Raw genomic sequence first — 15,007 nt, forward strand, 5'->3', positions numbered from 1 at the left:
AGAACATGCACTTCGCCCGAAACGCCGGGCATCTTTTATCGTGGGCTGTGTGGGACTGGCTACCACACCAGTAGCACGCGCTCGTACCTTCTCTGTTCTGCTTTCTTTGCGATGTGGGTTTTCCTGTCCACCTGTTGGTTCCTTTATTTACTGTCATCATGGCTTTGTTCCTTCCTGCCGGCTCTGCATCATCAACTTTGTTCACCATGGGCCTCGGGACAGGTTCCCTCTTTGCTGCGTCTGCACATCTTTTTGTCAGTTTGGCCTTTTTTACCATGGCTATTACTTCTTTTAGTGTGGCTTCTCCATTCACCCATAATTTATCTTGGACAGTCTTATTCGTGGTGTGCATGACTATCTGGTCCTTTACGAATTCGTCATGCAAGGTGCCGAATTTGCACGTCGTAGGCAGCTTTTTCAGCGCAGCAACGTAGTCGTCTATTGACTCGCCCGCTTCCTGTTTCCTCTGCTGAAAATTGTATCTGTCAATGGATGTGCACACTGCTGGTCGGTAGTGGTTGTTCAGATCTTCTATTGCGTGTCTGAATACGTCGTCATCTGCAGTTTGCCTGGGCGCGGATACTAGATTCTGGAATACTCTGATCCCTTCCGGGCCTAAGTTGTGCAGAAGTATCCTCTTCTTCCTTTTACTGGGGAAGGCTTCGCCGTGTTTGTCTTCCAGGGCTTCAGTGTAGTTCATAATGTACTCTCCCCAGTCCTCCCATTTCATCTGAGGTTCTCCTGGTTTGGTCAAGAATGGAATCGGCGTAGTCAGCGAAGATGCTTGCGCACTCATTTCGGCGCGTCTTACTGGTTCCGCCTCTTGACCTCTCTGGCTGCCCGGTGCACTTGCTCCCTCTCCTTGCGCCTGGTTCAATTGGGGTCCCTCTGTGCCCCCTACTCCGTCTCTCACTGGCTCCGCCAGGGCCTCTAGCTTGTGGGTGTCTCTCCTGGGCTAGCCTCTCCTATGGTGTCTCCACTTCAGATCTTCGCCTCCCCCCCCTTGTGCTGCAGGGGTCTCAGTGGGGTCTGTTCCTGTCTCCCTTCTCCTGTTGCACTGTCCCTTGTACCTGGTGCAGACGTTGCGCTTCTGCTGCTCCTCTGCGTGGCCCAGTGCCTCTGCCATGCTCTCCTGCTGCTTCTATGTGTTGTCCCTCCTGGTTCTTCCTGCACTTTGGTGGTGGTTCTTTTCTCTGGTGCCTGTGTGTTCCTTCTCCTGGTGCTGGGTTCTTGCCAGGTTGGTGTCCTTACTCCTTGTTTCCTGCTTTTTTTTTTTTCCTCTGCCTCCCTGCCTCGTCGCCACTGTAATGAAGCTATAAATGGCACACACAAAGAACTCTTTGGCCAAATGTGGGGAGGAACATATATTTATTTATATTCTTGTGGCAGGAGAGCACCGGGTGTCCGGTGCTCTCACAGTCTAGCCCCGACTCGCGCTCTCGCAGCGAGTCTACAAAAATGGCCGCTCGCGCGCTACATCATCATGTAGCGCGCAACAACTAGAGCGCGACTCTACACACTGTGTCCTCCTTTCATGCAGGTTTTTTCCTTCATAACTACTTGATTTCTTTCTTACTACTGGCAGTGGTGTTGTTTCCTTGAGCTGCGGTGCTTGAGACTTGTTAGTACAAATGTTTTGCGTGTTTTTATTCCGGAGAGGTTTACCTTATTTTTCATGAAGTGGTGTATGGTGTTCTGTGCTGTGCTCATGATTCATGTTGAAGTGTGCATAGTTCTACAGTAGCAGGTGTTCCATCTGGAGCATATTTTTCACACGTTACAACCCAAACTTCGGTTTGGGTGGGGTTTCTGCTTGGTGTCTGATCTTCTTGTTTTTGGGAGAAAGGTTTATTCAAGCTTGTTGTTGTTTAGGCGCAGTGTGTTACACCCTTACAGGTTCCGTGTGGAGCATACCTTCTACACGTCACAACCAATGTTCCCTCTTATTTTTTTCCTCTGTGTGCGGTAGTATAAGGTCTCTGTGCACTGCAGCCCAGGCTATGTGCACCTGGAACCAGACCGCGTGTGGGTGCAGCGCCAAATATCACTCCAAATGTTTTATTACATAAGTGAAAGGACGGTGCATTTCCACACCTGTAGCACCACATGAAGAGTCTAAAGGCAGGTTTTCCATTTAGATACACAAGCCATGACAAGAATTGGTTACACAGGAAGTACACTTTGGGTTTAGAAAAGCATAGGACTTGAACGATGGTACCTTAATAAGATTTTACTAAATATCCTCAACTTGAGCACTGTTCATAGGGTGAGGAAATGTTGGGAGCCTATACTAGATCACATATATACAATACACATTGATATGGCACTAGATGAATCTGGCAGTGGGCGGCTTGGAGAAGCCTTTAAATACACAAAGTGCAAGCACTAGGTCTAGCCTCACAGTGACCCCTGCGCCTTTTCTTATTTTCTGGCTCCTGAAACTTCTGAGCTTAAACAGAGTTGCATAAAACTGTGTTCCAATACTGTCCCACGCATTGGCTTGCAATGCCAAAGGAGTGTGTAGTTTCTATGATTTGAAAGAGGGCAAAGCTGTGGTAAAGTAGGCACAGCGGTGCTTGTTGGTAAGTGTGCGCGCTTTTAAGATGCAAGATCTAAAAAAAAATATGCATACTTAAGCTCATGGTGTTTAGAAAAAAAACATGCCTTAGCATTGAAAACATTCCTGACTTCAAGCCTAATCTATATCTAATCACAAGTGTATGATTTTTAATGATCCAGCTCGCTTTTTAGTGGGGCATTCAGAGCCCCAAGTGTACGCCAGTGGAGCCAGAGGACAGGACAGCCAGTCACTGACTCTGTACCCCCTCCCGCGGAGAGTGAACAAAGACTTTAACATCCAAGTAGTGCTCCCTTTAACCTTTAGCAGTAACATTCCTAAACCTGAAGCGGAGACAACATGTATCAGTACTTTACATTATTCCTACACTGGTGAGTATTGTATTGTCTTTCTATATCTCAAATGTTGCTCTCCACAGCCACTTTCTCCACCGGTTGCACCAACAGAACCCCTCAAACCCTCTCCTCTTATGCTGCAGTCTGGTTGTTTTCGGCTGCCTCCACTGCCGCCTCATAGCAGACACGACTCCCGGCTGTCAATGACCAGAACACCTTGTGGTGATCCAGGCAGGCCCCTGTGTTATGATGACCGATTGCCTGTCTTGACCGCAGCCCAGCTGGTTTTCGCCAGGGGCTCTTCAGCCCACCAGGGCACCCCCTCAAAAAGTCACCGCCCTCCAGTGGGTCAGCCCTCCTTCACCCAGTCTCCACTTCAGAGTCTTCTCCTCAGGGGGCTCCGCACCAGTGCCTTGTTGTAGGCCTTACACAACTTTGTTTAAGCCGTTAGCCCCCTCTTTCGGCTCTCTGTCCTAACCCAGGTGGCAGGGACAGCAGGATTCAGCCTTGGGTCTAAAGATTACAGTTTTGTGTCCAGGATGAAGCACTTCTTGTTGACAACTTGCCGGCCATGCCTCTCCATGTGTGGGCATTTTAATGACAAAATGAGTGTTTCTACTTATGCCTTTTACATGCGAATGCATCAATATTGTCGCCCTCCACCTAATATGTCTTCAGACTCTAAGGGTAACTTAATCAAGACCTATGATTTAGTGATTTTGCAAATGTCATGAAAAAGAGTCCACTTAGGCAAACCTGCCACCTAATTTTATTGGATGAGGTTGGGCTTTGACTATAGACTACATTGTCTTGTAGTCTTTCAACATTTAATTATTTAGACAGTAGCATCCTTGAAGCTAATTACAGGGATCATAATCCATTCACCATATCATTATTACTTCCTCAGTCTCTTGTCAGCAGGCATGCTAAGTGTAAGTACTGTACCGTTATCAAAATTAATGGCCTAATGCTAGCATGGCATTTAGCCATGGCACCTTTTTTCCTGGTACCTATGAAAAAACCTAATTGGTCCATTTTTATGGCTTGTTTATCAGATACAGCTAATCACTCACATGTTCTGGAGTGTTTTAATAGCTCGTGTGGTTGTATTATTAATACCTTGTAAAAACCTGCCCTGTTAGTTGTAGTTCTGCAGTGACACCTCACAGGTTCTAGTGGTCGATAGTTTTCGCAAACAGTGCAAGGTTCTTGCAATAATAAAGCTCCCTTGCTCACTCCGCTGCCGCTCAGGCTACGTGTGCCCCTCAGCATTCTCTTGCACCCCAATTAATGCCCGATTCTGTTTGCAGTGGCGGTTGTTAAACCGAGAATTTTAGTGTGCTGATTTTGCTTGTGAAAAAATGTTACTCATATTACACTCAAACATATGAAAATGTCACATAGAGCAAAATGATACCATGGCAGCTATGTACTCATGATCCTTAAAATGTCACTCATAATTACACTGGAAATATGAAATTGTCCCACATGGCAATCTGAAACCTTGGCAGCTATGAAGCACACGTCCTGCTGTACATTTGCTACATTCCTTTTGCTAATAGTGGGCGGCTGCAGGGCTGAATGTGCGCCTTTGAGATAATAATCATGTTAATTGCAGCGCCCGTGTGCACTGCAATTAACAAGAATGCTATCTCAAAGGCCCACATTAAGCCCTGCACTTTTAACAAAAGAAATGCAGGGACAAACACGACGTGTGATTTTGAAAGCACACGTTGTGCATGACTCTGTATTCCTTTTGCTAATAGTGCAGGCTGAATGTGGGCCTTTGAGATAATATTCTTGTTAATTGCAGTGCACACGGGTGCTGCAATGTACATGAATACTACCTCAAGGGCCCACATTCAGCCCCGTAGCTGCCCACTATTAGCCAAAGAAAAGCAGGGTCAAACATAAGGTGTACTTTCAGATGATTGATGTTTGGGTTTTTTTATATAGCGCACGAACACTCCAGGGAGCATCTTAGCGCTGCGATTTCATTGCTAGTAGATTGTCAGATGGTTTTAACTGGGCTTTAGGTGTTGTACGTAGTTTAGACAAGAGTTTTACACTTTGATTCGGCCAGTCCATAAATCCACGTTTTTAAGGATTTTTTAAAGGCTTGCTCTGATGTAGTTGCTCGGAGGTAAGCTGGAAGTATATTCCAGGCTTTGGCTCCTAGAACTGCCAATGATTTACCACCCTTGGTGGCAAGTCTGAACTTAGGGACAGACATTAAGTTGGCCGTAGCTGATCTAAGTTCTCTGTTCGGGTGGTATCTGTGAAATTTATTGGCCAGATATTTTGGGCCGCGTTTATGAAAGCATCTAAATGTGATCATGAGGATTTTGAATAATATACGTTTCTGGATGGGGAGCCAGTGCAATGTGTCCAAGGCGGCTGATGACCTTCTGGGCCATCTCAAAACCAGCCGGGCCGCCGCATTTTGAACCATCTGTAGTTTATGCAGGGTAGATTTTGCCACCCCTGCATACAGACTATTACAGTAGTCAATTCTCGATGTAATTAGAGCAATTGCTACTGTGCGGCAGGCAGGCAAAGGCAGGTAGTCGAAAAATTTGCGTAGGCCCTTAATGATGTTAAAACAAACGGCAGCTACTTCCTTAGTTTGTTGTTTAAAGGAAAGCATGTCGTCGAATTTTATGCCCAGGTTTCGAGTTGCACTGATGGTATTTGGGGGAGCTTCCGCATCCGAAGGCCAACAAGTGTGTGGAAAAAAGAGATTGTTTTTTCCGAATGGCAGGATCTCTGTTTTAGCAGAGTTGCATTTAAGATGATTATCATGCATCCAGTTGAAGGTCGCAGTCAGACACTCTTTCAGGACCTGTTCGGCCCTATCTGTATCATCGTCCAGAACTAGGACCAGTTGAGTGTCGTCTGCGTATGCAACTGTGCTTACATTATAGGAGGCAATTAGATTGATCAGGGGTGCCATATAAAGATTGAAAAGGGTGGGGCTCAAACTAGAGCCCTGAGGCACCCCTGAACCAATTTCCTTCTCCTCCGAGTGGAACTGACCCAATCTGATTATCTGTTTTCTGTGTAACAGAAAGTTTTTAAACCAGTTTAACACGGTGCCCCCTATACCCGCTTTAACCAAGTGATGTAATAGAATTGCATGGGACACCGTGTCGAAGGCTGCAGATAGATCAAGGAGAATTAGGACTGCCTTCCTACCTTGATCCAATGCAGCTCTTATGGTTTCTGTTGTTGACAATAGTGCTGACTCTGTAGAGTGGTTATCTCTGAAACCTGCCTGATTTGGATGTAGGATGTTATTTTCCTCTAAGAATGTTGAGAGTTGCTTATTGACCAAGGTTTCAGCACATTTACACAGAGTGGGGAGTTGTGAAATGGGTCTTAGATTGGTTAGAACAGATGGATCGTGTAGGATCTTTTTTTGCAATGGTTTTACAATTGCAGTCTTCCATGTACTGGGGATTTCTCCCGATTGGAGTGATGCGTTGACAATGGCGTTAATCATGGGATTCACCTCATCCTTAATTGCATGAACCAGTGTGGGGGGACAGGGGTCGAGTGGCGAGCCGGATTGAATTTTTGACATAGTTTGCGAGATGTCAGCCAAATCAATTGTGGTGAAGGTGTTCCATCTAATTATCTCGGAATTATTCTCTGGAGCTATGATTTCATTATTTACAGGAATGACTGGGAAATTTCTCGTAATGTTGACAATTTTTTGTGCAAAATAGTCTGCAATCTCATTGCAGAGAGTCTGTGATGGTGGTATTTCCTGAGATAGGAATTTTGGATCCCGAAAGCTCTTAACAACGTGAAATATTTCCTTTTGATTGTTCTGAGAGGCTTCTATTTTATTTGTGAATTAGTTTGTTTTGGTGCGTTTGATTTGTGCATGGTAATTCCATCTTGCTGTTTTAAAATTGTCCTGGTCGTCCTTATTGTAGTGCTTACGCCACTTGCGTTCCAGTTTGCGTACTGTGCGTAATATGTCTTTTAGTTCATCAGTGTACCAAGGGGCTGAGCTTTTCCCTTGTTTCGGTTTGGATTTGTTGGCTCCTCCAGAAGTCATTTTCTCCCCTATGGATCTCATCCATTTTTCATAGCTGAGGTTGTCGCTAGTCACATTACCAGTTATCAATGGTTTGTTCTCTTTAGCCCAGTTTGGTAAGTCCGGGTGCTCAATGATTTTATTCCAACAGGGAGTTGGTTTCTCATTTCTGAATCTGTTTGGTTTTGTATTATTAGTTTTATTAGTTTCTTCCGCTGTGAGATGAAATGAAATAAAGTTATGGTCGGTCCATGTCAGGGGCAGGGGGGTGGATACTTTGATGGTATTAAGATTAGAACAAACACAGTCTAATACGTGTCCCGCTATGTGTGTGGGGTCATTCGTAAGAATTATAAGCCCCAACACATGCATAATATCTCTAAAGCATTGTACATTTGGATCAGTCATGTTATCAAGGTGAAGATTTACGTCTCCCAATAAAGTAAAATTAGCTGCTTTAAGCGTCAATGTGGTAAGTACTTCCCCCATACTTTCCAGGAAATGTTTCATTTGACCTGGTGGGCGATAAATTAATGCTCCCGAGAACATAAAGGAGTCATGGGCCTGTAAATTAAAGGCTAGACTTTCAGCACCTTTAATGTCAGGTAGTTCAGAGATGCTACATGTGAGGGTCTCACGGTGTATAACAGCAATCCCCCCTCCTCTTTGTATAGGCCTGTCCAGTCTTTGTATCCTATAGCCGGGTGGTAGTGCACATATAATGTCTGGATTGGACCATTCTCTCAGCCATGTTTCCGTGATCATGAGGCAGTCCAAATTATTCTCTGAAATTAAATCATGTATGTGTAATGCGTTCTTGCACATTGAGCGTGCGTTGATTAGTCCACCATTAATAGTTTTATATGTGATTTTGGGGATGTCCTTGACATAGGGTTGTAGAGTGAGTTTACATACAGTGCACGTAATGGGTCCAAGCCATTTCTCAACTTCTATGACATGATTACATTGTATAGGACTGGTATTAAAAGATAATATTTTTCTCTGGACATCTGACCTGGTAGCATTTTTCACAGGTAGTGCAGCCCCCTGCTCGTCCTTAGCGCGGACGGGCGCAGACAGGCTGACTCTGGCGTGACTCCGGCGCTGGCGAGGCGCGTCCACTGTACGCGTCCGCTGACGCGGAGAGCGTCTGTTTCCTTTTAAATGGATGGCTAGAGCGCTGTCACAGCTGCCGCCTCCCACTCAATATGGCTGCCGTTGAGAGTCTTCCCTTTCGGCACAGTACACAGCCCTAAAATCGGCTGCAACTGACAAAATGCAGGGAAAGGGGTTAGCGGGGGCTGGGGTAAGTGTAAATCAATACGAAATGATTTTTAAAATTCGCCGTCTAAAAATAAGTAACATGCGCTAGTATTCAGCAAGTTGTCACAGAATATTACACAATTCAGTCTACCTCCCGGCTCACGCCTCAGGAGGGGTCCAGTAGGTTAGGCAAACAGCAAACAATGAATCTCGCGTTTGCTATCTACACGCTCCTTTTAAAGGGATGGCTAGAGCGCTGTCACAGCTGCCGCCTCCCACTCAATATGGCTGCCGTTGGGAGTCTTCCCTTTCGGCACAGTACACAGCCCTAAAATCGGCTGCAACCGACAAAATGCAGGGAAAGGGGTTAGCGGGGGCTGGGGTAAGTGTAAATCAATACGAAATGATTTTTAAAATTCGCCGTCTAAAAACAAGTAACATGCGCTAGTATTCAGCAAGTTGTCACAGAATATTACACAATTCAGTCTACCTCCCGGCTCACGCCTCAGGAGGGGTCCAGTAGGTTAGGCAAACAGCAAACAATGAATCTCGCGTTTACTATCTACACGCTCCTTTTAAAGGGATGGCTAGAGCGCTGTCACAGCTGCCGCCTCCCACTCTATATGGCTGCCGTTGGGAGTCTTCCCTTTCGGCACAGTACACAGCCCTAAAATCGGCTGCAACCGACAAAATGCAGGGAAAGGGGTTAGCGGGGGCTGGGGTAAGTGTAAATCAATACGAAATGTTTTTTAAAATTTGCCGTCTAAAAACAAGTAACATGCGCTAGTATTCAGCAAGTTGTCACAGTATAATACACAATTCAGTCTACCTCCCGGCTCACGCCTCAGAAGGGGTCCAGTAGGTTAGGCAAACAGCAAACAATGAATCTCGCGTTTGCTATCTACACGCTCCTTTTAAAGGGATGGCTAGAGCGCTGTCACAGCTGCCGCCTCCCACTCAATATGGCTGCCGTTGGGAGTCTTCCCTTTCGGCACAGTACACAGCCCTAAAATCGGCTGCAACCGACAAAATGCAGGGAAAGGGGTTAGCGGGGGCTGGGGTAAGTGTAAATCAATACGAAATGATTTTTAAAATTCGCCGTCTAAAAACAAGTAACATGCGCTAGTATTCAGCAAGTTGTCACAGAATATTACACAATTCAGTCTACCTCCCGGCTCACGCCTCAGGAGGGGTCCAGTAGGTTAGGCAAACAGCAAACAATGAATCTCGCGTTTGCTATCTACACGCTCCTTTTAAAGGGATGGCTAGAGCGCTGTCACAGCTGCCGCCTCCCACTCAATATGGCTGCCGTTGGGAGTCTTCCCTTTCGGCACAGTACACAGCCCTAAAATCGTCTGCAACCGACAAAATGCAGGGAAAGGGGTTAGCGGGGGCTGGGGTAAGTGTAAATCAATAGGAATGATTTTTAAAATTCGCCGTCTAAAAACAAGTAACATGCGCTAGTATTCAGCAAGTTGTCACAGAATATTACACAATTCAGTCTACCTCCCGGCTCACGCCTCAGGAGGGGTCCAGTAGGTTAGGCAAACAGCAAACAATGAATCTCTGATTCTGAAAGCACACGTTGTGTATGACTCCGCATTCCTTTTGCTGATAATGCAGGGCTGAATGTGGGCCTTTGAGATAGTATTCTAGTTATTTGCAGCGGCTGTGTGCACTGCAATTAGCATGAAAACTATTTCAAAGGCCCAAATTCAACCCTGCAGGTGCCCACTATTAGCAAAGGAATGCAGAGTCAAACACGACGTGCTCTTTCAGAATCATCTGAAAGCACACGCCGCTCTTTATATTGCAGCACTATTTTTCTTAATAGAGTGAGGGTGAAGGGCAGATTGTGGGCCTTTGTAAAAGTATTCATGTTAATTGCAGCGCACGTCGGCACTACGATTAGCATGAATACTTTCACAAAGGCCAACAATCTGCCCCGCAGCCCAGAACTATTAAGAGAAAAAATGCAGCAAGTGCAGGTGTCACTTGCTCGTAAACCCGAGCCCTCCCTAACGCTACAGGACATAAGGGAGACACTTACCTGACGCTGGGCTGTGTTCTCCCCTTCACCGTCGTCTCCAGCTCTGCCTCCTGCAACCAGGAAATTACCATTTTTCGCCCTGCTCGCGTTTTAAAAGTGGTGGCGCGAACGGTCTTGCGGAATGTGTTGTGTGCGTGTTACAAATGGGACACTGTGCTCTAGGGGTGACCTAAATGCGTGCACGCGCGCTCCCGAACACATTATAGGGAACAATGGTCACGACCTAGATTTAGGTTTGGGTGGAGTTTTGCTAGGTTTTCTTCAGGTTCCATGTGGAGTATACCTTCCACACGTCACAACCCAGATTTAGATTTGGGTGGAGTTTTTGCTTGTTGTTCTTCAGGTTCCATGTGGAGCGTAGTTTTCTACACCTCACACCCCATTTTTTTTCTTGGGGGAAGTACTTACATGCTGAGTGAAGTGTGTGCGATTGGATAGTTCCGTGTATAGATTTTCCTAGACATCACACCCTGTCTTTTGTAGGGGAAACATAACATTTTATTGAACTTGTTGCAACTATGGTTTCGTCTTTTTGTCAGGACTCTTCCTACTAGGGATGGGCGGAATTTGCTCTATCGCATTACGCAAATCTCCGCAAAACTGTAAAAAATCTCTGCGAATACGCAGAAATTCCGCTTGCTAGCAATTCTTTTTTACTGTTTACAATCGCTGTTTGCCTGCTTGGGGGAAATATCTTGCAAACCCGCATTTGAGCACACCAACAATCAAAAAATTTCACTTAAGTAGCGGAACGCAGAATTTTGGGCAATTTCGTGTTCTCCGCGGAATGCGAAATTACCCAAATTCCACAAATTCCGCGAACGGAACGGAACTTAATGCCCAGGCCTACTTCCTACCTCTTGTTAGCCTGGCCAGCCTTCACCTTTGGTTTGGGATTTGGTTTGTGTTTTGTTGGTGTGGCAGTGTGTGTGTTGTTTTGGCTTGGTTTCATGGGAGCATGGTTTTTTTTTTGTATGGGAAAGGGAGGAGTGGTGAGTGTTAGAGTTGCTGGATTGCGTGACCTGTTTACTTCTCCGAAATATTTATCTTTTTGCTATTTTGTATATGTTTATCACCATCTACATGTATTGCATTTTGTTATTGCCATCTTATCCATGCATCTATTTTATTGTGATTCTTTTGCAGTTGATTTTCATTTGTTTTAAGAAAGGGAGATGTGTTATACCTGCTGCTCAGCCTGTGTGTCTGTGGAGTGGAATGTTGGTGTGAGAGCTGGTATGTAATGTTGGAGGAGAGACAGTCTCAGTTGGAGGAAGGGCTGAGCAGCAAGGAGGCTCTGCATAAGATCTTGACTTGAAATAAATGTACATAAACAAACCACATGGAATGGACCTCCTTATTTACAACAGGTACCCAATTGGTTCTAAAAGCATTAAATGTGCCCTGATTGATGAGAGAGCGTTGGCAAAATAGCACTTCACCTAGAGTAAGCAAATATTTATTGCCCTGGCCCTTCACAAAATATGTAACATATTCTGGGGTCAATAAGAGTGGTTAATTATTGACCTGGGTAACATAGTCAAGACCAAACAGAATCTATTTTATAAGTCATATTCACTTTTTGAAGCCGTCAAGCATAATATAGATATGCTTATTCACAATTCATAGTAGAAACATACCTCATCCAGGGTCAGATTTTTAATCTCACTTGTTAAATAGGGGGTAAGGAAAGGTTCTGATGGCCGAACTGCAGCAAAAAAGCCATTAATACATAGGGTCACTGTTGGAAAAATCCATCTGCTTCGTTGTATCTTGCCCCAGCAAGACATGTTGCCTGTTGCTCTGTATAAACCTGTGTAAAGATAAACACTTTAAAGCAATGTCTTTATGGAAATCTGTGCATTATAAATGCTTACAAGATTATATACAGTTTCTATACAATTTCAACTAGAACTTAACAGCTTTAAGGAAAACATAATTTTAATAATGTATTTGTATGGTTCAATACAGCTGGGAAGGGGCCATTGGTGGCATCAAGTTGCTAATCTAGGCAGGCATCAAGAACATACACTTTGAGAGACAGAAAGAACACAGTTGGCAGCATCTTTTGTGGAAAACAAACAGTAGCATGTGTGCCAGACATACAGCTCTACTATAGGACCAACCTGTATCAGGATTGGGCACCTAATTGCAGCATTAGTCATGGGTGGGTGGTGTATCACACTAGGGTAGATGTTAAAGAGTTGGGCACCAGAGGAAGCCCATTCACCATGTAGGTAATCAGCTAAGGGGTGACCCACAGACCAGCATTATCTCTTATATGAGACTATTCTGATTGGTCTGGTTAGTGGGTATGTTTGTAGCTATAGATGGTATGGGCACAAGGTTATCCAATATCGTGTGTCTTGCACAACCAATAGGGCTTTTGACGTGTTATCTTTGATTTCAGATGAATGGTCCGAACAATTATATTGTCCAAAGAGTCTGGGTCTGTGGGAAGGATTAGGATCCTCATATGTACTTTGCAGTGGCCTTGTAGGTTGCATCAATAGATTGTAAACACCATAATAAATAAGAGCTGGCCCACGTTTTCCTACATCTTTGAAACACCAGGTGGAGGGACTTAGTTAGTTTTGTTTAGGCAGACTTAACTCCATGTGGGGGTCACTTGCACTTCCCCATACCATGCTCAGGAGTGATAGGCCACTTTTGTTATACCAACATAAGTAGCACCATTTTAGTTCACGTTGGGTGCAGATGATGGCAACTACATTTAGAATGGAGCTGTCTTTTCTGGGTCACATAGGAAATAGGAGCCTTTGCAAAGATATTTGCTGAATGAACCTAGAGAGGAGGCTCATGAGACACAGAGTGAGGAGGCACTTACCATGCACACATGGTAAGAGAAGGAAGAGGTGAACTGGTGGTTCAGAGGGTAAGGGGAAAGTAAAATGGATATCTAGGGTTGGGGCGGAAAGATGGGCCTAAGGTAATTTAAGGAATGGACAAGCAACCAGGGTATTTACAGGGGAACATTTGGAAGAGGCAATGAAAGGGGGTATATGAATCATGGATGGAGATGTGGGAGGAAATTGTTATGGACATTTAGTAGCATTAAATAGGAGCAAGGAGAAAGCAAATGCACTGTTTGGGGCACTGAGGAAGGGGGTACAGAGGGAGGGGGTTTGGGGAGATGGTGGGATATAGGGGGAGGCATCATTGGTACAAGATGAGCATGTGGGGCACTCAGGACAAACAGAGACATGCTTTGGTAGAGCCATACTGTGGTACAGAGCAAAATAATGCCTAGGGGTTCTGGCCATTGAGAATGAGGGGGGCACAGACGTGAGTAGTATCAGACACATATGACTGGGTGCCTGAATGAGGAAAACACTGATCCCTGGTGTGGAGGTGTTAGTAGACCGAGCCACGAGACCCAACTTCAAAGGTATTATCATCCCTTTGGAGTGCTCTGTGACAAGATTGAACTACAAAAGCAACAGGGTAATCAGATATAACAGCCAAGAGTGGCAGGAGGCCAGGAGTGAAGATGGCATGCTTGCTCTTAAATAAAATAACAAAGAAGTTCATAGCGGAAGAAAAGGTGTACTCTGGCCACGGGCCAGTGATAAGAAAAACACACAAAGAACAATAGAAAATAGCATGCTACAACCAATAGAAACGAAGTAAAAGTAAGTGGTAAGCACAAAAGCAAATTAAAAGTAAGAGCAGGATGTAAGCCCCTTTCAAGATTTATATTAAATACAATAGATTTCAGGATTCACAGCGCAAGTGCTCTGCATGGGAAACCTGAAAAAGGAGGGCCTTAATAACCCCCAGATTTGGTAAGGGCCAGGGCCTACAGTTGTGGGATCAAAAGAGGACTATAACAAGTTTATACTGGCAGAACCAGGAAGCAGCCACCCTCTTCGAAGGCCAAATCACTAGGGGTGTGCAACGTTGGAAAGACTCTAAATATTTTTGTAACTTTTATTATAACTTTACAAGCTTTAAGAAATTCCCAAAGATTTCAATTTTTAAAAAAAGAAACGCGTGTGAAACAATGCACAAAAGTAGGTTTTTCCAGATGAAAATACTGCCCTTTCGACATAATAAATCTTCCACAAAATATTTTGAAGGAATCGTAGCCACATAAAAATATGTGGTGGTTGATATAATTGCCACATTTCGCGAAGTGCTAACATTGTAGCCAGTGGCTGACACATAGAGGGGTTCCTCTGCTACTCATCCAGCCACTGGCTACAATGTTAGCACTTCGCGAAATGTGGCAATTATATCAACCAATATAATACAGAGGCTTTATTTTTATTTTGTATGGACCTCTTCTGTCTGTGGGTCTACAAATAAAAGCTCACACATACCACTGTAAGAGACTATCAATTCATAGCTGCGAAAAAGAAAGATAGAAAAACAGAAATTATGAAAATGGGGAAGACATAGGGGCAAATTGAAATCATGACAGGATAGAGGCATGTCAAAATGCAAAGTTAGGCGGGTAGGAAAGAAAGAAAGATCAGTATATGGAAAGGGGGAAGAAATAGGAGTAGAGGGAAGAAAGGTAGGAATATAGAATGAAAAGAAGGCAAAAAGTACGCTAAGAAGGAAAGAAGTCATGCAGAAAAAAAGAAAGAAGGATATAAGGAAGTAGAGTAAGGAAGGGTGAAAGGGGACAGAATGAAGGGTGAAAAGATGGATGAATGGATGGATTAAAGGGAGGGTGAAAGGAGGCAAACAGATAAATGCCAAAGGATGGA

General features: G+C 44.5%; 1 protein-coding gene across 1 annotated transcript in view; it reads right to left on the reverse strand.

The window, feature by feature from the left end:
* Positions 1 to 15,007, reverse strand: part of LOC144791736 (thiamine transporter 2-like) — a 233,102-nt gene that overhangs the window by 178,205 nt on the left and 39,890 nt on the right. The window contains exon 2 of the mRNA XM_078666504.1: positions 11,912 to 12,084. Coding sequence (XP_078522630.1) covers positions 11,912 to 12,061 — 150 coding nt within the window. The 5' untranslated portion in view covers positions 12,062 to 12,084. The remainder of the gene's footprint in view (positions 1 to 11,911; positions 12,085 to 15,007) is intronic.

The sequence above is a fragment of the Lissotriton helveticus genome, chromosome 11 (assembly GCF_964261635.1).
Source record: "Lissotriton helveticus chromosome 11, aLisHel1.1, whole genome shotgun sequence".
Taxonomy (NCBI): Eukaryota; Metazoa; Chordata; class Amphibia; order Caudata; family Salamandridae; genus Lissotriton; species Lissotriton helveticus.